The 25,474-nt window shown below is 37.9% G+C and overlaps 1 protein-coding gene across 2 annotated transcripts; it reads left to right on the top strand.

Moving 5' to 3' along the window:
* The first annotated feature begins 362 nt into the window (after positions 1–362).
* On the top strand, positions 363–24,478 carry LOC139969809 (transcription factor ETV6-like). Of its 2 annotated transcripts, none has more exons than XM_071975093.1 (8): positions 363–710; positions 8,335–8,522; positions 16,258–16,464; positions 17,062–17,178; positions 19,579–19,680; positions 20,127–20,939; positions 21,541–21,790; positions 23,503–24,478. In XM_071975093.1, exons 2-8 carry the CDS (start codon positions 8,477–8,479, stop codon positions 23,909–23,911), a joined length of 1,944 nt encoding a protein of 647 aa, XP_071831194.1. In that variant the 5' UTR covers positions 363–710; positions 8,335–8,476; the 3' UTR covers positions 23,912–24,478. The 2 variants fall into 2 exon arrangements, with proteins under 2 accessions (XP_071831194.1, XP_071831195.1); XM_071975094.1 differs by lacking the exon at positions 363–710 and adding an exon at positions 7,317–7,739.
* The last annotated feature ends 996 nt before the right edge of the window (positions 24,479–25,474 follow it).

The following is a 25,474-nucleotide window of genomic DNA, read 5'->3' as shown; positions in this document are numbered from 1 at the left end:
TTGCTAGATAGATAACTAGCTATTAAGATAAACTTGTAGATATTAACAAATTTTAAGGGAATTGATCAGTCGCTGCTCAAATCTAAGCTAATTGTTTGCTTCAATACACTCCTCTTATTTTCGAAATTTTCATGTTCCGTCGTCTATGGCGTTAAAAATGCACAGACTGCTAACATAATACGTTTAGGAGTATATGGTCACCTACTGTATTTTCCGACGAGTCCGTTTGTCAAACGTTTCGACTTCCAGGAAATTGTCAAGGTACGTTTTCCTGGTATCTCCGGGTTTCAGGACGTGTCGTATGATGAATAACATGAGAATGAAGGACTGTACCGTGATTACGACTTCCCACGCAGTATTTGTGATCTATTTCGGGAACTTTGTTCGTCGCGGTAATGATTTTACTTTAGATTCGGGCTAAATTGGCGGAGTCTCCACCTGTGCTGTCACTCCCGTTAAGAAGCACACAATGAGTGTTATCTGATGACATGCATGGTACTGGCCTAACACTTACCGAAGTTAACGATACTGAAATATTTTAAGCAAAACTAAAACAACGTGATCATCCGGTGAAGTGTGAACAAGAAAGCGGAAAATACTACTTCTTATGAAGTGAGGCTATGATTTGACTGCGACCTTAGTACTTTTAAATCGCACTTGAAGGACCACTGCCATTGTTCAAGAAGTCAAGCCCAGATAGTTTGTGGGAGGTGAGTCACAGCGCTATACAGTAACTTGAGTAGGCTTGCTAGAAGTATGTTAGACTAGGCCTCGTCTAGCGCACAGTAGGTCCAATTCAGTTTGATTTAACAATTAGGCTGGGACCATTTAATAGACTCGTTTTGATAGCAGTAAGGAAAAATGCCCAGCTTAGTTCAGCTATGTCAGTTATATCTCCTAACTAGCATATAACCTGTAAAGTGCTACTGTTACTTTTATAATGTTAGTGAGCTAGGGTAATGACTAGGCCCCTAAGTATAATTTATTATTAATTATGATCATTTATGCATGCAGTGTTATTTTTTTATCATAAGCTAGCCTAACCCAAATTGCATCATATTGTAATCATGCGTGATCAGGTAACTTGCCATCACTACTGTGCCCTCCACCCCTCTCACCCACCTAATGGCCCACTTCACTCTTCAGATGAGGCTAGGCTAGGCCTACTGAGTATTAACAAAATACATGCAAAAATACCTCTGCACTCTACTTTTCACTACTTTATCCCTTAAGCATACAGTGCTTGGGAGTTGCCTTCACTCATAACAAGAAAATGTTTGTAACTTTGAAATTGTCATAAATATTGCAAAATCCTTTTTGCATATATCTTTTCATTAGTTCTCATTTGTCTAAAGGGATTTATTACTTTATGAAATATAAAATAAAAAAGTCAAATATCTAACGAATAGCATTTTGATGGATTAAATTCAAATCTATTTGCCCATATTTCTCTCTTTCGTATTTAAAAAAACTATTTTCACCCTCCTACCTTTTCCCCTCCCCTCCCCCTTTTCTTTCTCTCTTCTCCACCCTCCATTGAACACAGTACTTTCCACTAATCTAACGAAACTTTGTGAGATGCCCATGTTCATTTTTTAATTTTCTTTTCTGAATGTCTCTCAACGCCACTCTTGCAACTATTAGCTAACTATATGGCTTCATTTGTTAGAGATCATTATGTACAGTTTGTATATACATCAATAGTGAAAAATACAAGACCATTGGGAGATAGCTGCATTTTATGCGTTTCTAACTCAAGATGTATACATATTTTCTTATGTTTTTCTTAATTAATCTACACTGTAGATGTTTATTTACATTGATTGGGGGTGGTGACATATTTTTGTTGTTGAATTTGCTGAAATATGCAAGCTTTTAACACATTTAGTATGTAATCTGGCTTTGTTTTCATTAATAACAATAATTTATACTTTCACTTTTGCAAGAAAAGCAGTGGGAAAACCAAAAATATTTTCCACATCCTGTAGGCGACATGATATCACATACTCTACAGGCGTGGTTCTTCAAGTATATACTTTGTTCTGTGTATCGTTGACTGACTCTAGATTTTTAAAGCAGCTTTTTAACATTATAATTTGCTCAACAATGTTTTTCAAACCTACCAAATATTCCTATTAAATAAGAGTGCTTGCAGTTACGTCACATTGAAACAAGATTAAAGTAAGATTTGTAAAATTCAGATCTAAATAATAGCTAATTTCCAAGGTTTTTGATCTCGCTAAAATTTTACAGCAGCAATGTTTTGTTACAATTCTCCAATGTAATGTCTTATAGAACAGTTCCTGAAGACTGTGTAATCAACCCTGAATTTTGTCTTTGATACAACAAATCAGTTATTTAATGGTGGAGAGTAGTGTATGTTTCCTGTGAAAATGAAAATTACCATGATCTGCGTTCAAGTTTCTCTTTTTTCTGAAGAATTGGGATTTTGGTTGAAACTTGTTGCCCTTTCTCCTTTTTGTTTTGTATATTTTTGGCAGTGTGTCAGCTTTGTGTGGGCTTTTGTTTTTGTCTGCTCACAAGTTAAATATGGTACCTTGGAACCCACAAAGCAAAGTGACATGTGAACAATTCTAAGAAATAAAGAATGGTGCACTCCTAGTAAGGCATTACAACCATACATGAAATTTGAATATAATTTGACTTGAATCTACTGTATGTAGTCTTCTGTGTGAATTTTTTTTTCTTGGAGTAGCAATTTGCTGTCCCATTCAGGGATCATAGAAACCTATCTTGTGGTGTAGTAATTTAAGCAGCTGCCTAGATGCAGGGTTGGCCGGTTTTTACTGCCCGGTAAAAAAACAGGTTTTTACCGGTTTTTACCGGGAGGTTTTTCCCACCTATAAGTGGGAAAAACTGGGAAAACCCCTAAATTATATAGAATTCCTAAAAATTCATGTGGAACTTGTGGAGGAGCATAGAAACTACAAGTAAATGGCATCTAATGGTAGGGGGTTGGGTTACATCCAAAGAACAGCCATGATCTATAACTTTGTGAGTTTACCGATTAGACTATTATAAATAATTCAAATAAATAATATGTTGGATGCTCAAATCAACCAACTTTATTTTCCTATCGAGATGCATACAGTAATTCCTCAGTTAGCCTATACACAGGAAGTGCCCAGTATCACCTCACCTGTCCACCTTAAAGTGTTTAATCACTCATACATGAAGTTGTATAATAATTGGACCATGTTTGCATCAAGGTTAACAGTTGGGTTGTGTGAAAGGCTCGATAGGGCCATTGTGCGTTTAATACTTTAATTGGGCCCATGTGCCTTACATAGTTTCAAAGCAGTTTCTATTGAGCCCCCTGGATTGAAGTTCACCTCAATAGACTGTTGCCTACTGTATTAATTGAATGAACTGTCTGAGCACATAATAGGCCTGAAGAATTTAGGAGGGGTGAGTGTCCCAGTGTAGACCTATAATGGTTTGGGCAATAGGCAGTGCATACTGCTAAAGAGATCGTGACAGAATAACTATACATGTGCAATATGAAAAATACTCTTTTTTCCACAAAAAGTAGAATTAGGTTGTGATAAAATAGCTCAAAATGAAGCTAAGAAACTCCCATATTCAATAACATATGCCTGTCATGAAACAATATCATGCTTACTGATGACCCTGCATATTACGGACAAGTAATAATAGTTTTCGAGGCGGAGGCGGTTTTTACCGGTATTTACCAGTTTTTCCCGGTTTTTACCTGGTTTTTACCGCTTAGTGGGAAAAACAGGTTTTTTCCAGGAAAATGGCAATCCTGCCTAGATGTTGAATTTGGATAAACATCTTTTTTTTTAATTTTTCAATTTATAAAGAATTGATGTCATTGTTACTTCCTCAATTCGCCGTAATCACTTTCGGGGAAAAAAAAACCCAACAAAAACAATTGTTTTGATGAACAAGAAATTGTAAATTGAATAAAACTATCTACAGTATGAATTTATTCAAATAAATACAAAACTTCTGAAATTGAAATTATGAACTTCAGTATATATTTGAGTACCACTTCTTAATAGCCCTATGACATCATGTTATCATTTAGGACAAAATGACAGATTTATTAATTCACAGTGAATTGTTGTTTCCTATGTAAAAAGCCAAATTTTTCTTTAAACCCTATTCCTGACTGCTCTCTGGGTTGTGTTCAAGAATCGAATTAGGGTTTGATCCTTGTTTACATTTTAGCATGCAAGCGACTGTGGATTATCATTGACACCCATTAGCAATAGAAAGGACTAAACAGAAATTGCCAGTAGCTATGGGCTGGATAGCTCAGTTAAAAACTTTAATTGGTTTGGTGCAGGACCCCTAATCCCGGTCTGGCCAGCAACTCAAGATATACCTTCATTAGGGTGTATGCACTAATTTGTATCTTAGATACTAACACAGAGGAGAGGTAAGAAGCAATCATATTTTTGGGAAAAACAACGTGTTTTATGTCAATATTGCTAGGTGCCATCGAATCAGCAGCAACTCCCCCTTTTCAAAGATAATGTCTTCATGAGAAATGAGATCTGAAATCATGGTCTTCCTCGCGTCAATGATATCTTCTGAACACAGTACAGTGACCAGTTTGTTAAACTGTTAAATATATATCTGATAAAGTTGGTGTTCTGGTGCTTTGAGGTAAAGAAACACCGTTTCTAGTGCATACAGAGGTGAAAGATGTGTAATGTGCTCACTGTACCGTAACAACCTATATTGTTCTACCAGGAATTTTTTTCTGTAGCTATTTTATTATTGAGTAACCAAGAATTGAACAGAACAGGAAGTGCTATTGTTATGCTTTTGTCTTTAAATTCAATAAAAGGAATGTTATCAGCCCTTCACGTAATTTCCAGCACTGTAGCGCAGTTTCCTTCTTTTGTACTTTTCATCTACTGTAAGACGTATCCAGGTTTCTCCATTTGTTAATGAAACGGATATCCTTGTATGTTCATAGCCAAAAATTAAAATATTTAGCAATTTAAGATTTATAGCAAGATAAGTGAAATTTCAATTTTAATATCATTCCTATATCAATACCTGGCTCCATTCATATATACTGCCCCTAATGACTCCTCCTCATGAGGTCACTGCCTTCCTCCTTTCAGAATCTATCCATTTCACATGATTATCTGAACATTCTGTGTTCTGGGTGGAATTTCAGGTACACTTACAGTACAGACTGTACAGGGCAATTTATGTCGACCGTTGAACTGTCTGTGGTAGTCCAGTTATCAAATTTCTGTTGGATAACCTAAAATTACTTGTCTGGGGGTGTCTGGGCGGATGACTAGTGCTTTACATCAGATCAGATTCAAGTTGCCTTGGAACTAAATATCCCACAAGAGGTAAAATGATGAACTGCAGTTGTCATACACAAGGCTGGTGTTCTATCCACCACGCTACACATCTCTCCTACAGTAAATTAATCCAACAGTGACATATTGGTCACTGTTATTTTGCTTGATTGTTACCATGTTCTTTTGTGGCAAAAATCCTTTGAAGGAAGGTACTTGTCCCCCCCCCCTCCCTCCCCTCTTCATGGGCAAGTATGTCACCTGGCCCTCCTTGTTTTTGAGTCTTTCTCCTTTTAGGATCCAGGGCTCTCAATGCTACAGTAGTACCCATCAGTCAGTCTTCAGAGTGGTTTCAACCAATTGATTGCTTTTGCTTGGAGAATAATTAAATGATTTATTCCATGGAAAAAATATGTGCATCCCACCAATTTAACATTTTTTATCACATTCGTTTGCAAAAACCTACGCCATAGTTACATCATTTTTTACGTAATTTTGTGGGCTCAAGTAACTGGTTATATAGTGTGCTTACTTCAGGTGCGACATTGTGTTTCCATATTCAGACACTAGTTTCAAAGGGTAGGAAGCTGAGGGGGCTGCAGCATCTTGCAGCCAGGCTGCCTAGGACATATTCCTATATATTATGTATATTATTATATTCTGTAATTTGCAGTATGGGTTAGCTTGGTCAGAACGACAGGATGGTGTAAAAATATCCCAAATGCTCTAAAAAAAATTCCGCTTCAAATAAGTTGAAGCTTGCCAAGTTTTACTCTGGTCTATTTACGTCACAGGAACCTGCTTATATACAGTGTGTGCTTTTGTGTATACAGTACAAAAAGCTATGTAGAGACTTCCTCAATTTGTTTAACAGCGCTCCACAATCAGTTGATCAAGGTCTGTCCATTGATAACAGTGTGTTGTGTACACATGACTGAACAGCGATAAATGATCGCACAGTACTAGTTCCTAGGAAGTAACTCCTTTTTCCAGGAAATTAGATCCAATTGGCCTGTCCCTTAAAAGTTTATTCAGAAAATCATATCACGCATAGTATTGCACACTTTATGTATTGTAGGTTTTTAAATCTCCTGGGTTGTCTGTTAGTTGAATAAAGATGGAAAAGTACTTGATTGATTGACAATTGTTTCAACCCTATGGAGTATTTCTCAAGATAAGACTTTAGTTGATCAAATCATAAAGAGATACCCTCCCAGATATCGTTTTGTCACCAGTTTTATGAAGGTTAATGTCAAATATACTGTATTGAATGATATATCAATATTAGAAACATCAGCATCTTCCATAGTACTATAGTATTAACTGCATGTTATTTATGATGCAAATATATATGAAACGTTTTGAATTTTACTTAATATGAAACTTCATAATTTAACTTTACTGATCTACATTTTTGATATTTGGATTTTATAGTACCCAGTGAGTCAGCGATATAACTTAGAAAGATTATCAAAAACAGGCCAAAAAAACAAGAACAAAACAGGGGGATTGAGAATAAAACCTACGCATATCTGAGAAAGAGTACACGGTAGAATGATGTCGAACAATAGAGCATTATGTAAAGCACAAAGGTCACAACCATAGTTTACAAAGCAATGAGATAGTCATATTGTACCCACCTTTAGATTCGCTGTGATCATTGGTTATGCGGAAGTGATGAAGGAGTAACCGGGGATCTCGAGTCACATGATCCTCGTGTCACATGATCCTTCAGTCATGTGATCCTCGAGGATCACATGATCCTCGGGTATTCTTACACCAACCTTGTGTCCCTGCTGTGTCAGAATTATCCCAGAAAGAGAGATGACAATTTAGGGGGTTTATATATAAATTTTCGTTCAATAGTTAGGTTAATTTCTTTTCTTTCTATTTTTTTAGTCTGCAAAATTGCCGTCGTTTTTCACAGATCTGCAACCCAGTATCAAATAAGAATTTTAAGAGCCTTATTCCAAGAATTTCCAGAAATGGGTTTAATGGGTTTAATAGGATTCATTTTAAAAAGTGCTGGTTGGTATAGCTAGCCTAACATACAATTCTAATGCAGAATTATCTGTCCTTTACTTCACAATGCAGCCACTGCTCAGTATTAGTTTGTACTTTAACAACAAGTCTTCCTATTGATGTGAAGATACTCATTAGAATACCCTTATAACTTCCTTCCAATTTGTCAAGGGTTTTGTCCTTCTTGTTTTTCTATGATCTAATGGGTATTTATGACAGAGGAGGAAGTATGTAATGAGCCCGGATAAGTCAAGCTCGATACTGTTGTGACAAACTATCCAGATTGCAAGTTCCAGCTAGCTTAAATTAAACTCTGCAGATCGTACGGCGTAGAATTGAAAGCAGCAGAATTGGATTGACTTACTGTCCTAGTACTTTGTCTGTGTATTATTTAAGCTCATGATGGTGAGTGTTTTTATGGGGATTTTTTTGGGGTGTTGTTTGGTTTTCTGTTTTTGGGGGAGAAGTTGTTATCAGATTTTAATTCAAGATTTCTAAATTCCACTCCAATTTTAAAGTGTTTATCATTTGTGTCGTCAACATTAAACTACTTTGAAAGAGTGAAAGAGGTAACAGTTACTTTTAAGACTAACTAACTTAGTAGTGTATATTAAAGCTCGTTATAGGAAGTGGTTTCATTTGTGTATTTGATTTTGAAAATAAAGTTTCTATTCTCTTCTGCTCCAGTTTCTTTAAGAGTTTATAATATTACTACTTGTGAAGTCAATATTTAAACTAAATAGTTTGAAGAAGTGGAAGACTTAAAGAGTGACTGGCAGGCAATTAAACCTTGACTAATTTTTTTTTTTCTGTTTTGAAGTTTGGCACGATAAAGGAGGGGGGGGGGTGGTGTTTGATTGTAGATAACATTGCAATTGAACAAAATAAGACAGCTATACTTCTACAAGCTACCATTTATACCAATTGAAAGTTGATGTTTAATTTACAAGCTTATAAAATGTTTTGCTCAGCTCCAGTGAAATGTACATTTTTCTTCCAGGAAATTTTGAAGTCATTTGGTCAACAAACTTCAGGGGTATACTTCAGGTTTTGCTGTTATCTGGATGTTATTACGTCAAGATAGATCTACCGTCTCAGGTATCGGAACTTAAAACTAACTTAGTCTGCTACCTTTATTCCACATGGACTTATCGCTGTCATCAGTTCATACCACACAAATGTGGAAAGGTAAGAAAGATCTTCTTTTTTTTCCAATATAATTGTGTTTTTCGATGTTTGTTTTCATCACCGTTTTTCCTGTCTTGACCCAAAATGTAGTCAAATCTTTTGCTCAATCGATGCAGAAATGAAGTTGCAACTGTCGGCTCCAACGTTGTATCATGAATTGTAGTGTTTGCACGGGTTATCCGGGTACCCGGGTACCCGCCCGACGCGATACTACCCGGTTCCTAATTTATTACCCGAATCCTACGCAAAGTGTGATTTAAAAAAAAAAAAATCGGCAAACCGACGGTTAGGCAGATTTCCCATTGACTTAGTGTGGTATTAGGCTACAATGTGGTCGAAGATAGCAGCAATAACGAAGGTCCCCGCCCGACGCGGTACTACCCAGTTCCTAATTTATTACCCGAATCCTACGCAAAGTGTGATTTAAAAAAAAAAATGCAAACCGATGGTTAGGCAGATTTCCCATTGACTTAGTGTGGTGTTAGGCTACCATGTGGTTGAAGATAACAGCAATAACGAAAGCTTTCCACGGATATCTTATAACTGCGTCACAATTTCAGCTAATAAACAGAAGGCTAGGCTTTATTACCCCCATTGACTTTGTGTAGTGTTAGGCAACCATGTGGTCGAACGTAACAGCAATAACGAAAGTATTCCATGGATGTCTTATAACTGCGTCACAACTTCAGCAAATAAACAGATGGTTAGGCTTAGCTAGATTTCTCATTGACTTAGTGTGGTGTTAGGCTACCATGTGGAAGAAATTATTATTTATTCATTCGTATGTTTCATAGAAGGAAAGGCTGACAAGGAATTTTACGAGATGTTCATGGATTATAGACGGGAAAACTATAAAATAGTAATTGCAAGTGGCTTTTTACTAATCGTTTATTCCAAATGCGATCAAATTGCGCGAATCGCGCGGCTAATGCGAACCCTGGGCCTGCATAAAAGATAGTAGTAGTAGTAGTGACGAGCTAAATTGGATATATATGGTTCGATCCAATAGACGTGCACGAGCAAGCATAAGCAGCGGCGGCAGTGAGCTCTTTGTAGTAATGCTAATTATAATTAAATAATTTATTAACAAGTTAATGAAAGAAACAAAAGCAAATAAAAATTATCGAGGAAGGTTTTATACCTTATCTTACACCTACGTATTTGAACATGAGAACATTGTCAGTGGGAGAATATAATGCATTTATTACAGCATCCAAAATGTAATTCCTTGAAAATCATGATACACGAGGGTAAACAAATTTTTTCCGGGTACCCGGATACCCGACGGGTAACGGCCCTCGGGTACCCGGTTCCCGATTTTTGGACCCGTGTAAACACTAATGAATTGTAAGAATTTTGAATGTCAATCTTACGTTGAGCGGTTTGAAAGATCTTTTCTCTAAACCGGTTGGTCGGAGGTGTTCATCATAGTTACTTCACTCTTTCACTTACCAGTCACCCTCAACAAATTCATTCTCACTCTACTAACTAGAGCAATTGGTATTAAACCAATTAACACTATATATGTATATATATATACTCTCCCAACAAGCATCTTATTCCGGTCTACTGCCCTCCTTCTCATTCTACCACCCAAATTGTCTGGAGCACATATGTTTGTCATACAGATCAATGATGACAATTAAATTGTGTTTGCTTCTCCTCAAAGAATATTATTACAGCCACTTCCGAGATAGGTTCCCAATATTTGTTTTGTTTCATTTATTTGTTTTCCACACTACGTGTTACATATATGTACAGTAATACAGTCTAAATATAAAATAAATGTATATGGTGTGAATGGGGGAATAAACCACTTGAGGGCTTGTCGAGAGCTTACTCCCTGAAAAAAAACCACAAACAGAAGAAAGAAAATAGACAAGAAGTCAATATAAATAAGCAGCACTGATGACAAGAACCCATCCCTAAACTGACAATGCCCATGTCCCAGTGTTGCACCCCTCTCCCCCACCCCCCTCCCCCTGAGAATAGTGTAGTGTGACAGTCCTCAAACTATGGGTAGCGATTCAAAATCCGCAAGGCAAAATGTTTCAATGGGTCACCGAATGTTTCTGCATGTCAGATGACTTGTCTGCTGATGATGTCATAGTCCAGCCAGCTTCCATGCATTTTGTCAGCCTCGATGCCAAGGGGTGGGGGGAGGGGGGTCTGGTCGGTTGTAGCTCATGGAAGCTCCTGGGTAGGGTGCCTAAAAGTTTGCAGATGGCCGATTTAGTGTTCACAGTTTGTATAGCAGTTTGTCAGGCTCATTCGGTTTATTTCTCATTATGAAATGACTGGAAATAGCATGCTATAGGACATGTACAAAAGCTACCAAACATCTTCTCATTTGGATCCGTAGCAATTTCATTATTTGCATATGTAGTATCAGGTAGCTTACTGTAGATGCGGAATGGCATCAAATATACCCTGCATAGAATATAGTGTTACAACTAGGCCTGACGAGAAGGGGGTTATACTTTGGGGAGGGGGCAAACGGCCTGGGATATATGAATAGTGCACAAAGGTGGCCACTATGACGTAATTTGACCCCAGAGTCAGGTCTGCCTTCCTAAGCCCCTGGACAAAATACACATCCACACGTACAGTAGGAAAGTCTGTGAAAAGTCAATGTACCACATTACTTTTGAAAAGTTGTAGTACAGTACGTCGTCAAAAAAAGTTCCATTTCAGCTAATCACAAAAAAAGGCATTCACATATAGGATAGTAGCTTTGTATGTTCCGATCTTGTTACGAGTCAGGTGAATGCCAGCATATGGGTCTCATTTGTCATTGTGTCCAAGAATTGTTTATCCAAGTTTTGAAATCAAAGCAACCAATGATCTTGTTTTAATCTAGGCTTCATGATGATATAAGTAGGATTTATTTCGGTATGTCTTCTTGAGCATGTAACTGAAGTCCTCAGCTTTTACCGTAAACTGGAATATGATCAGGTAAAGAAATACTGTAGTAAAATAACTATGAGTCCTTTGTTCTCCATTTAATATCTACGGGTCACAATTTTTCGATTGGGTCACTGAATGTTTCCGCATGCAGTCATGTCCGATAATTACTGGTGTCCATATTGCAGCTAGCTTCCATGCATTCTATCAGCCTCTATTATAAGGGGTGGGGGGTCAGTGTTTCCACTTTGAAGGAATACAACCCTCTCATATTGTAACAAACTTATGTCTGCTAATAAGGAGCAAAAGGCAACCTGGATAAAATGAGATGGGAGGAAAAGAAAAGACACCGTTATCCGGCCTATGTCTTATATTTTTCACAACAGACAAATGGATAAACTGCTCAGAAATATTGCCAATCAAAACAAATTTCTTAAATAGAAGTTTAGTTAAACTACTAAGTGCAGTGTTGTTACTCTTGTTTACAATATGCATGAAATTTAAAGTTCCCCTGTGACCTTCTTCAGCAATGGCTAGAGTTGAGGTGAAAGGTATTAATACAAGTGAAAGGAACATAGAGGTTTAAGAAGTGATAATGATATAGTTAATCAGAGAACATCAAGCAAGATGGCGGGATAAACAATAGAATAAACTGTAGTAGAGCAGAGAACAATGGCTGAGGTATCAAACGACATTATTCTTTGTTTGTAAAACTGGCACTGGGCTATCGATCCTTAGTCTTTGATAAAGCTAACGAGGTGTGATTTGATTTAGAAAGTCCAATACACAGGATACACATCATACGAGAAATATCTATAGGATGCTTAACAACTTGCACATTTAATTTATTAAACATGCAAAAGTATAATAAAAAATAAAAATAACAAGGATGCGGGCTTACACCACAGAAACAGGAACGGAAGTGAATCCCTGAGACCGGTTATAAACCCACATGAAATAAAACACCCATTCTCACCACGCCTGATGGGTATGCTGTATTGGCCCCAAATATGCTAGATATTCATATATGGTCACCTTTGGTCAAAATTCTTAAACTGTTTTCATTACAACCTTCGAGAAGATGTTCCTCACTGGGACATTCAGTCATCTTGTGTGTACCTTAAAAATTGTCTGAGAAAAATTTGGAGAGTGTAAAGACCTCCAGGAAAGTACTATTTGAAAACTTTTATCAATAAAATAGTGTGCTATAATTTGGTGCCTATACTGACTACCTTTAAACACAACAGAGTCGGAAGTCCGGCCAGGTAGTCCTGTAATATATATGCTCTTTTAAACAAAATAAGTTATCCCGTGACGAAAACAATTTCGTCTCATTTTCTGTTCTGTAGAGTAGATTTCGAAATGTGAAGCAATTACGGTACATTTTCAGACTTCTGAGGGAGTGGTGGTGCAGATTGTTAGTGCTCGACTATTGGATTGGCCAAGAAATTGGACCTGCTGGCAATGTGGGGAAATTACCTAACAGTGTGGTTTCTTACAACCAGTGCATAGTTTTGGGAAGTCTGGATGACGTACTGGTTCTTAGATTGGTTTTAATTTCAAATTAAGTCAATTAAATATCTAAATTCTGGGAATTTGAGCTAGTCATGGAAAGAACACCTTTGCTCAGGTTTTTCTTACATGCTGGGTAAAAATAGGTTTTATAGTTAATCTAAACCTAGTGTTTGAATCACTATTAGCAGACAATTTCTGGTTTCACTTTATGTCTTCCCAGAAATGATAGTTTTTAAATGCTGTCACTATATAAATATATGTATGCAGATTTCATACAAAAAAACAGATTGAGAAAAAAATTTAAATTTTTTTTTTTATCCAGCGTGATTTTATTTGGTTTATATATATTTTGCAAACCTGCATATCTTAAACTAGAATATGGAAAAGATAACATTCTACTGATAAAATAAAACTCCACAACGTTTTAGTAACTCAGTACAGTGCCATGGAATTACAGTAGGCATGAAATTGTAACTGTACATTAGCAATGCAATCAAGCTGTTCATGGAAGCCAAAGTAATTGTTAGTTTCCCCCCTTTTTAAGTGGAATTTATTCTAATTACATTGCTGCATATTCACTTGCACTTAACAACTCCCTGGTTAAGCTACAGTGCGTACCCTTGTTGAAAACACAGTGTAGATCCTAGCATGTAAATGTCCAAATCATGGGGTATAACAGCCTGTTTTATTCAAATTTCAATGACATAACTATGTTCGATGAGAATGTTGAAATATCAAGGTTTGCAATCTGCAGCAATTCTTATATGTTAAATATTTATTAATTCCATTGTTTTAAGTTCTTTCTAAATCCTATTTCATCAATATTAAGTCTGTTCATGAATTAGTGTGAGTCACTTCAATTATGTTAAACAATGGGAGAAATAAAAAATGCAAGCTTGCATAAATAAATGCATACGCACAAATTCTGAGAAAGTGTAACTGTAGGAAAGAATACAGGCTAGTCTTAAGAGAGAGGGAATATAAAGATGGGAATTTTCCGAGAAACATACGCAGGACAAAGAAGATGATATCATTAATATAGGATGGTAAAGTTGTAACCCAAACCAGGATTTTCTCCCTCGAAAAACAATCTGGGTGGACACAACTAAAATCAGTTTCTATATTCAGTCCATGTGATTCCATGAAAACTTGAGTAATATGTCGCTAGATTATATTTTAAGATAGTCCGTACAGCCCCCAAATTATAGCCGGCTAGAATTGCTAGAAGTTTTCAGAAAGTACTTTCCTGCAGGTCGTTACTCTCCAAAATTGTTCTCAGACATTTTTAAGGAACACACAAGATATCTGAATGTCACAGTGAGGAAAATTTCCTCAAAAGGTTGTAATAAAACAGTTTAAGAATTTTGACCAAAGGTGACCATATTTGAATATCTAGCATATTTGGGGCCAGTACAGCATACCTTTAAACACAGAAGTGCACCTTTTAATATTGTCTGTAGGTGGCATCAGGTGACACCTTGGGATTTTAACTCGACATAGTTTATTGGCTTTTGACGGGTCGACAAGTTTGGAGCGGGGTTCCTTAAAATCCGAGCCATTGTCAAAAATTATTGGCAATTTATTGAATGGCTCAGGAATTTATCACCATGGTTTCAGTTTTTACTTACCTACAGTACTTGATCTTGTGAATGGCTTTCAGCTAAGTTTCTCGGTAATTACTTAAAAGGAAGGAATTTAAGCTACTGTACAGGACAGATAGTGAATGAGGATTTTATTTTATTTGTTAAGGATTTTTTTTTAGTGCGGAAAGCTTAAAAATAGCAAATTTGGAGTACAATTGCAAGATAAAAGCAAATAGGCAGCAATATTACAGACAAGAGCTCTGTGGCTGTTAGAATGTAGGCTTTCGTTTCTGTTCCTTTTAAACAAACATTTTAAAAGGTTAACTATAATAACTAACCTAATGGAGCTAAAAAAGCCCAAATCAACAGGAGGCACTATCGATCATATTGGTTCTAGATATCTCTCTATCTACAGTATCTGTCTGTCTGTCTATCTATCTATCTTAACTTGACAAGCTGCACACATGACATTATTATTAGTTGATCGCTAGTATCGTAGTTTGCAATTTCATACATAAATTATTGAACAAGAGGATCTTTTTGAAACCTATTTTCAAAATTTCAAGTTTAGTCATACTAGTTTTTGCTTTCTTAAAAGCACTGTTTTTCGCCCGTCCAAACTGCACAAGTGGAACGTTTACGTTAAACTATTCAATTAACCAAATCGTCAGTGTGCCCATTCATATGACGTGCTTGTGTGCCTTGGAGTGCTTTTCAGAGGTCCGTAACCTCAGCAGTATTGAACACATGTATAAGTACCAATAAGGCAGCGCCCTCTATCGAAACACTAGATTTATGTACAGTGGAGGCAGACTTTAAATTTTATACTCAGTAACATCTTTATCTTTTTATGTTGAAAGTATGATGCAACCAGGTTGTGAAAAAAATGCTCTCCTTTATCCAAATCCTAAATATGCCTCTCTCCCTTCTGCACAGGCTCATTTCCAAACCTAAATCAGTTGGGAGATTCTAGAATTCGTACTCCTCCCCTCATTCCCCCCCCCCAAATCAGTTGGGAGATTCTAGAATTCGTACTCCTCCCCTCCTCCCCCCCCCTGCAATTTTGAAACCCTATGCAAGTCACTGGAGCCTGACAAAGGTTTCATGGTGGTTTTTCCTTCCAGGATTCTTGGACCACATGGTCTGACCTTTAAGTCAGAGCAAAGATTAAATATTAATGTATTGACCAACTGCTGGATGTTGCTATATATGGAAACATATAGCTATCAATGAGACTGGAATATATATCAGACCATGGTTCAAAGTCATACCTCGAAATTGATGGCTATTTACTGGCTAAATGCCAGTGATTTTTTCGTCCGTTGGGTGTAGTAATTAACTGCAGGCAGGTATTTTTTTGTCGGTGCAGATGACATAATCTACTAATTAATGTTATTTTTGTATTTATTCAAGGAAACTCGTGCAAGAGGGAATTTGATGTTATAAGTAGCTCTACTAGATTGTTTATGCACTGGCAATTTTTTCAGCAATTGGCTCCAGTGATGTAACTAAACATTTTCATCTTTATGGAACCACAAGTCAAAACTAAATCTTTACTTTTGTTGACATCAAAGTATCCCTAATGTCACTTGTTGTTCGAAGCCTATGGGTTCATTTAGAGTTCAACAATTGCCATGACGACCTTTGGGGGCTTCTGTATATATATATATATATATATATATATTTCTTGCTTCTGCATTGACAAGTGTCTGATGTTTTATCGTTTTCTTCAGAAAAACCCCCGAAATGTTGGACAAAGGGAGAAGTGAAACAGTGGTTGGTTTGGTGCAAAGAGGAGTTTTCATTGGACAATGTTGAAGTGGACAGATTCAGCATGAATGGTAAAGCACTCTGTCTGTTGGGAAGGGACGCATTTCTTCTCCGTGCACCCTTCGCCGGCGACGTGCTGTTTGAATATCTTCAGCGAATGCTATCCACAGGTTGGTATGATCAAATATTGAGAAGTTTCCATGGTAACGGAACTAAGAGAAAAGACACAATTAAAGGTGCTTTAGAGGTCATCCGTATTGATCCCAAATGTTTCCAAAGTTCAGAAGTTTACCAAAGTACTCTCCTGGGAGTTTCTGAAACTTCTATTTTAAGATTTCAAAGACATTCAGGAGTCTTAAAATAGACACAATGAATCATATATCAGGTGTGGAAAACTCTGTCTTGAGTGGCAAAAATAACAGTGCTTGTTGAAACAAACACTGCATACTACCACAACATCTGCCCACTCACTTTACTGAGACCTGCGTTGACCTGGTAACCTTTGACACTTTATATCCCTGATAATTGAATGGTAATTATAGATTAAATGCTATGCTAGCTATCCGGGTGTAGAACACCACCATTTAGCATCCATGGACTTACATCTGTCAAAACTCTGGTGACTAATTTGAAGAAACAAAGAAATGTAAAAAAAAAATGATGATGTTGATAAAAGGATATATCAATTTGTTTTATTATTATTTTAATTGTAACTTTCTTCAGTGACAAAATCAGAATTAATCTTTTCATCACACATTTCCATGCAGATAATTCCAGCAAAATGACTCAGGAGAGAAACACGATTCCGACGAGACCAGAACCGCTCTACAGACACATGTACTTTCCCTCTGGAGAACCTCCTGCTACATGTCTCACAAGTACAGGTAAATTAAAACCAATACAATACTAGTTGGTATTGAAGACTCGCCCCAAACTGCGTGCGGCCATCTGAAAAAGTTAACTTTCTGTTGCTTGCAAGTGACGTTTTGTTTGTGTCGCTACAAAATGCAGACAGTAATGAAACGTGATACCTTGTTATCTTTAGCTGGTCCATCGCTGTATCGTTTATACAGTGTCCTATGGGTATTGACCGCAGCTGTATGTACTGACTGTACACTAGTGTCTCAGTACCGACAGTAGCAAGCTGTGTGTGTATTTTCTGGGATTGATGGTGGTGTCTAACACTTCTGTTACACCTCATTCGAAACTAGGTCAGATTACCGGCATTAGACGTTTCTTTTTGTGGGAGTCTTCACACCCTTTAATTTAAAATTTGGGAGAATGTCATTCTTGCATCTGATTATTTGAGAGAATATGAAAACAATTTTCTCAGTTTACAAACTGTTTAGAATTAGAAATTGTCATTCATTTCTAGTTTAATAATAAATATACATTTTTAAGATCCACATAGATTCCCTAGTTTTAATCGTTTGCAATCTAAGCATTGTTGATACTTGTTGACCGGGGTGAAACGAAGGGTCAAGCACAGCCTTCGAGGACCCAGAACAATAGTTAATGCACTAGGCATAGCCTCTCGAATCAAATCTGAACATATCTTAGTATGTTTGTGTACAAAGTCTTTTCAGAAGTCATGTAAATCTCAACACTGGGAGGTTCAGCACTATGTCACTTTCATGTTGCTAGCTATAACAGCTGGTGGATGGAGGCGTTTTGATCACATTCAGTCTACGCCGCATGGTAGATTACGTAAACAATCAAACCTTAAAAAAATTAAAAATAAAAAAACTTCCACATTTTCATTCAGGATGGGACGGGGTGGGGAGGTAATACTACACATAAAAAATGTGAAGCTAACTTTGAGATGCGCACAACTGTTTTAAGGTACAATTTTGATCATTAGACAATTTATGGAAATTAAGGCAACAGTCCAGACAGGAGTTTGGTTTTGTTTCGCGTGGGAAAACGGATAGATGAAATGATCAAACAGGAAGGTGTGAGCACAGAGGAATGGCAGTTTGTCTTAGGGGTTAATTACGGTAATGAGCGGTATCCACGTAGACGGTTATGGATGTTAAAAAGGAAATTTCCCCACGGAGGTCAATCATCTTCCCCTTTTTCCATTGATGGAAATGTCTCCCGACAGTTACAGTAATACCTCCGTGACGTGCGTGTTTCAGGACGTTTGAGTGAGATGCGTCTGACCATTCCCATCAGTGCTACACTGCAGTTGTTTACTGGCGGAAGTATTAATGAGCAGAGTGAACTTTTGGTTACTACGTAATGTCGTCGTCATGACAACATTCTTTTAAGACTTCAATCTGGCCAAAATCTGGCACTACTTGGGTCTGTAGCCCCTTATAGAGCCTTAGGATTAAGCACCCTTCCGACCTACCTTGCACAATGATCAATCAACTTTTAGTGAGATTTAGCTCCTCTGTGACCCTTTGCTGCAATCAATGTTTCTCTCTGGCCCTCGTAGAAAAAAGAAAAAAAATCATTCATTTTGAGTTCCAGGGAATCTGAAATGTGCAGTAACTTTTTGTGAATTAATTAAGGATGTTTTTCAATGTAGACAAGAGCTTCTTTGTAAAAACCCTTCCCTTTCTGTTATTGATTGGATTTGTTGATATATTTATTCCTATTTTTCCAATTTTGCATAATAACGTGTCAAGGTGACTTTGATTTCAATACTTTCATCAGTCTCTATATCCCTATACTTGTATCAATGATATTGTCATACTTTCCGAATCTATCATTAAACTTGGTATTACACATTTCTGCAATGTGCATCGACTCAGACGGTGTTTACCTGTGTGTCTGGGAGCAGGTGAATCATGTAAACTGAAGCGCAATAAATGGGTAGCTCGAACACCCACTTTCCTTAAGGTTTTGTTATGGTCAGTCTTTGCTGGGAAAGTTTTAGTACTGGAACTGCAACCCAATATCTACTTGAAAGTTGTTATCCTGCTCAATACCTACTGCCTTCATTCCGTCCAAGCCTACCAGTCTATTCAAGTGCTGAATTTTATAGAAATCTGTGACATATTACTGTGACATATCACAAATCTGTGACAAGCTGTATGTTGTCCAGTTACAGAGTTGTTGACAATTGACAATTCATAATCATGGACGTTAAATATGAATCTAAGAGACTGACTTCGGTCAGTCTGGCTTTGATTCAAGCCAATGATGGCTTCTTCGTGAGTTCCTACTTGCAGGAGGATCTAAAATACATACATACATATATTTTTGTATTGAATTAATGTGCAGTTTCTACAGAACAACTTCCATTGATTTCACACTCTTTTCTCTTTTATTGTCAGGTCAAATGTCAGGTCAAATGAACATGACAACAGCCATGGACCCGGAGTACCACAAACGATTGCTGGAGCATGCAGATGCTGCGTTGAATCTCTCGATACCAGGTAAGTGGTTAGTTCCCTTCAGGAAAAACGTACAAATCCTTATTCATGCTTTCATGATGGGTGAATTGTCCTTACAGGTATTGAAGACTCGCCCCAAACTGCGTGCCGCCCGCTGCAAAATTTAACTTTCCGTTGCTTGCAAGTGAAGTTTGTTTCTTGTCGCTACAAAATGCAGACAGTAATGAAATGTGATACCTTGTTATCTTTAGCTGGACCTGAGATGTCCATCGCTGCTATGTATACTGTGTTGTGGGATTACTCATTTTTAATACACACTCTGGCCTGTGAACATATTGAGTCTGTTGAAGAAATCTGTACAAAATGCATATATATGTCCAGAAAATCCAATGATAATCACCCCTTGCATCAACTTATTGCATTTTTTTCGTCATAGGATAATGTTTTACATCCGGAATCTCCATCTTCATTTTGTTTTTCGATAACAGAGAAGGCTAACAGTGACTCTGGCAACAGCTCTCCTGGAATTACAGACGAAGATCTGCAGGGAACTCCCTCGAGGTGTCGTGCCTTCCAGAACATGAGCAGCTTAGGAACGAACAGCCGAAGTCACGTAGCAACCTTTCATCCTGAGAGCGGCGGACGCCTCAGTCCATCTGCCAGCAGGTCACCCGAGCACGTTTCGGCTGTCGTACCCAAGAAGAGACCCTTCCAGTATTATGAGCAAGCCAAAGTAGATTACCCACAAGAGTGTTCCCCGCCTCACACTTACTCCTCGCCAGATCGTACCTGCATGGCCTCAAAGAGTACGGCCGTGTCCGGTCTCGATTCATCGGGTCACAAATCCAGCTTTGCGATACGTACTCCCAAGCCTGTGATGACCTCATCATCTGACGCGAGGTCATCTTTCCTCTCCCAGAGGAGGAGTGACTCGGCTGTTTTGTGCCCACCCTACGGCAAGTTGGTGGAAAGTGAAGTCTTTTCAGAATCGTCCCACCGACAGACGGTCGCTTCCCATCATCCCCCAGTCTTTTTCCCCCAGCTAGGACCCCTGGGGTCAGCTTCCTATCAGTCAGATTTTCACAGGAACACAGCCTTAGGAAGCTGGGGTCATGTTGAGGCCCCCCCGGGATTGCATCTCATGAACGTGCTACCTCGGAACACCAAGCTCAGGGGACGTTCAGATTCCTCATCATCAGAAAATTCTTATTTCCTGAAACAAGGCAGCCCTATGGAGATGGTTAGACAGTCACCGCCGAGACCGGAACATGGAACAGGCAGTCCACCATGTGAACGCATCGGTAAATATATAATATGTAATATTAACATGGAACAGGCAGTCCACCATGTGAACGCATCGGTAAATACATAATATGTAATATTAACATGGAACAGGCAGTCCACCGTGTGAACACATCGGTAAATACATAATATGTAATATTAACATGGAACAGGCAGTCCACCATGTGAACGCGTCGGTAAATAGATAATATGTAATATTAACCTGGAACAGGCAGTCCACCATGTGAATTCATCGGTAAATATATAATATGAACATGGAACAGGCAGTCCACCATGTGAAAGCATCTGTAAATATATAATATGTAATATTAACATGGAACAGGCAGTGCACCATGTGAATGCATCAGTAAATATGTAATATTGACATGGAACTGGCAGTCCACCGTGTGAACGCATTGGTAAATATATATTTATGTTAACATTTTGTGCAATAGGTGGACCGATGATAACAATGGTGTGCACAAATGCTAGAATATAACATAAATGACAGGTGCAGTTTTGTTTTAGGAATAGATGCATTAACAATAAATTCCTAATGTGTATGTGAAAGTCTTCTGCTCGGTCAATTCACGCCCTTTTGATATCTTCTCGCATCATCAGGTAAAGACTGTCGACTTCTTTGGGACTTCATCATCCAACTACTCTCAGACGACACATTCAAACCGTACATCAGTTGGGAAAACCGCGAGAAACGAATCTTCCGGATTCACGACCAGCAGAAGATCGCACAGCTCTGGGGACAGCAGAAAAACAGGACCAACATGACCTACGAGAAGATGTCGAGAGCTTTGAGATATTACTACAAGATGGGAATCATTCAGAAGGAGCAGGGTCAAAAGCTCACATACAGGTAAGTAAAGCAACAGATTAATTAGAGCAACAGATATACTTTGTTGCTTTATCCCTTACAAGTGAATAAACTTTGGTGGCATCCTGCTTGATTCTTGAAGGATATTACCATAGGCAAACAATGTTAACACTTATATATAAGGAGAAAACATACAGGTGAATAGAGCAACAGATAAGGTTGATTCTTGAAGGATATTAACACAGGCAAGCAATGTTAACACTTATATATAAAGAGAAAACATACAGGTGAATAGAGCAACAGATAGGGTTGATACTTGAAGGATATTAACATAGGCAAAACAATGTTAACACATATATAAAGAGAAAACATACAGGTGAATAGAGCAACAGATAAGGTTGATACTTGAAGGATATTAACATAGGCAAAACAATGTTAACACTTATATATAAAGAGAAAACATACAGGTGAATAGAGCAACAGATAAGGTTGATTCTTGAAGGATATTAACACAGGCAAGCAATGTTAACACTTATATATAAAGAGAAAACATACAGGTGAATAGAGCAACAGATAGGGTTGATACTTGAAGGATATTAACATAGGCAAAACAATGTTAACACTTATATATAAAGAGAAAACATACAGGTGAATAGAGCAACAGATAAGGTTGATACTTGAAGGATATTAACATAGGCAAAACAATGTTAACACTTATATATAAAGAGAAAACATACAGGTGAATAGAGCAACAGATAAGGTTGATTCTTGAAGGATATTAACACAGGCAAGCAATGTTAACACTTATATATAAAGAGAAAACATACAGGTGAATAGAGCAACAGATAGGGTTGATACTTGAAGGATATTAACATAGGCAAAACAATGTTAACACTTATATATAAAGAGAAAACATACAGGTGAATAGAGCAACAGATAGGGTTGATACTTGAAGGATATTAACATAGGCAAAACAATGTTAACACATATATTAAGGCATTGAAGACTCGCGCACAAAGAAACGTCTAATGCCAATAATCTGACCTAGTTTTGAATGAGGTGTAACAGAAGTGTTAGACACCACTTTCGATCCCAGAAAATACACACACAGCTTGCTACCGTCGGTAATTAGACCTAGTGTACAGTCAATACATACAGCTACGGTCAATACCCACAACACAGTGTACATAGCAGCAATGGACATCTCAGGTCCAGCTAAAGATATTACAAGGTATCACGTTTCATTACTGTCTGCATTTTGTAGCGACAAGAAAAAAACTTCACTTGCAAGCAACAGAAAGTTAACTTTTTAGATGGCAGCACAGGGTTTTGGGCGAGTCTTCAATGCCTTTAAAGAGAAAAAATACTCCACACTGTTAGTTGAAAACCCTCATCTTAATATCTATAGTGCTAGTTTCAATCGTTAATGTCGCTCATGTAGTGAGTGGAAGGCTTACAAGCCTTCCAGTCAACCAGTTTCTTGACAAGAATGCAACATTGTTTGAATAAGTACACATAACAAAGAAAAGTCATTTGTATAAAAACAAAGGTCATAACAGCAAGCCTCCTTTATGCAGTTTCATTTTGCTTCCTGAAGTTGTTTTCTTTTATTTACACCACCTTTATCTTCGCTACAGAATTTAAAGCTGTAAAAATAAACGCAGGAACTTGTCAAAACAACTGAGAGAATTCAAATTTTTTGCTTATATATTTTAACGATTCCATACTGTTTGTCTTGTCATTATTTTCATTAGATTCCTACAAGACAGGAATGGTATCGCCAACGCCCCTCGATTCTCAAAGTTTGGAAAGTTGAGGCAGGCAGAGAAGAGAAAGTTGGAGTCAGAGGCGGCCAAGGTCGGCCCGGGGTCCGTGCCGGCCACATCATCAGCAAGCCACGTTCCCGTCATCAACCAAGGTTCACCTCATTACCAATCACATCCCACGGCACACGTCAGCTACAACACTGCCACGAGTAAGAACCTGACCCGTCCGATTGGTCTGAATCCAACCAACATTCTTCCTTCTTCCTCCTCAACCTCTCATTCTTCTTCTTCTTTGATGGCAGGAAGCAGAAACATCGAGACAACACCACCGTCCTTTCAGTCTAATGAAACTTTGCATAACAATAGGGTAACCGTGAAATCAGAACCAGGAGTATGAACCTTGGAACTGATAGACTACTCAAAATAAAAAAAAACACAAATTTTTCTTTCCCGTTTCTTGTAGATATGTATTTAATGTAATAATGATTCACCGAAAGGGTGTCTCAGACGCTAGGTTAATAAAAGTTTTGTAAATTAAAGCATTTGGTAGATACTCAACTAACATCAAGTGATGACCCAATGACTGACGACCTCCCCTTACGCCCCACCCTTACAAGTGGATAAACTTTGGTGGCTTAATATTGTATTCTCTGTGTCCCCCACCCTTACAAGTGGATAAACTTTGGTGGCTTAATTGAGAATTCTCTGTGTTGCTTGTAAAGACTTGATCTTTAGCAGCGGTTTGGGTTTTGAAAACAATTTTTACCAACCTGCAGACTATTAATCCAAATGAAAAATTTTCAGTTGATGTAAACTTGACACCCCCCCCCTACCTAGATGTTTTCACCAGGTGAGTTATAATGAGCAGATAATTAGTGAATTAGGTTTGATTCTCAATGATTTTTGCCTAGAGAGGTTTTTTTTTCATATTGGTGGCTATCCCATACAAATTAAATTTTCAAAACTTCAACAACAAAAAGAAATGTTAACTAATTGAATTAATGAATTATAACAGTAGGGTATTTAAGTATTGATTAGCATGAAATGATCAATCAAGGAGTTATTTTGACTTTTAAATATTGTTTAATCAATGATGGACACTTCTTTTATGCTTTGATATTGACACTTTGCAGTTAATCCTCTAGCAGGGATCCTTGTAAAGCAGGGTTGTCCAACCTACGGCCCACGGGCCACAGTGCGGCCCGCCGCAAGGTCCCGTCAGGCCCGCCAACCTCATTAATTTACAAATGTATTTTTACCCAGGAATTCTTTTTTGATAAATTTCAGAGATCATTATATCTCAATATGAAGATTGTTTTGATACAGATCAGAAGGCTTGTGAAGTGTCATTTCCTGCAATCTGGGGGTCTTTTGGGCGATTTTTTTTTTCTTGCACGCCACGCGCCAACCTACGGTGGCGCTCCGTTTGCATAGTAACTTCATTTCCCATACAGACCCCCTAGCGGGGCCACTGAAATTTGCCGCTCTGGCACGAAACCCTGGATATGCCACAGGAGCTTGTAGGCTCATGCGGCCCCTCCTTTATCATAATCATTCGAGGTGGCCCTCCTTATCAAAAGGTTGGACAACCCTGTTGTAAAGGCATTGAAGACTCGCCCCAAACCGCGTGCGGCCATCTGAAAAAGTAAACTTTCCGTTGCTTGCAAGTGATGTTTTGTTCGTGTCGCTACAAAATGCAGACAGTAATGAAACGTGATACCTTGTAATATCTTTTGCTGGACCTGAGATGTCCATCGTTGTATCGTTTTTATACTGTGCTGTGGGTATTGACTGCAGCTGTATGTACTGACTGTACACTAGTGTCTAATTACCGCCGGTAGCAAGCTGTGTGTGTATTTTCTGGGATCGATGGTGGTGTCTAACACTTCTGTCACACCTCATTCGAAACTAGGTCAGATTTAATACCGGCATTAGACGTTTCTTTTTGCGCGAGTCTTCA

Source organism: Apostichopus japonicus, chromosome 7, assembly GCF_037975245.1.
Source record: "Apostichopus japonicus isolate 1M-3 chromosome 7, ASM3797524v1, whole genome shotgun sequence".
In the NCBI taxonomy this organism is placed as follows: domain Eukaryota; kingdom Metazoa; phylum Echinodermata; class Holothuroidea; order Aspidochirotida; family Stichopodidae; genus Apostichopus; species Apostichopus japonicus.
This window is presented reverse-complemented; position numbering and strand designations above follow the sequence as displayed.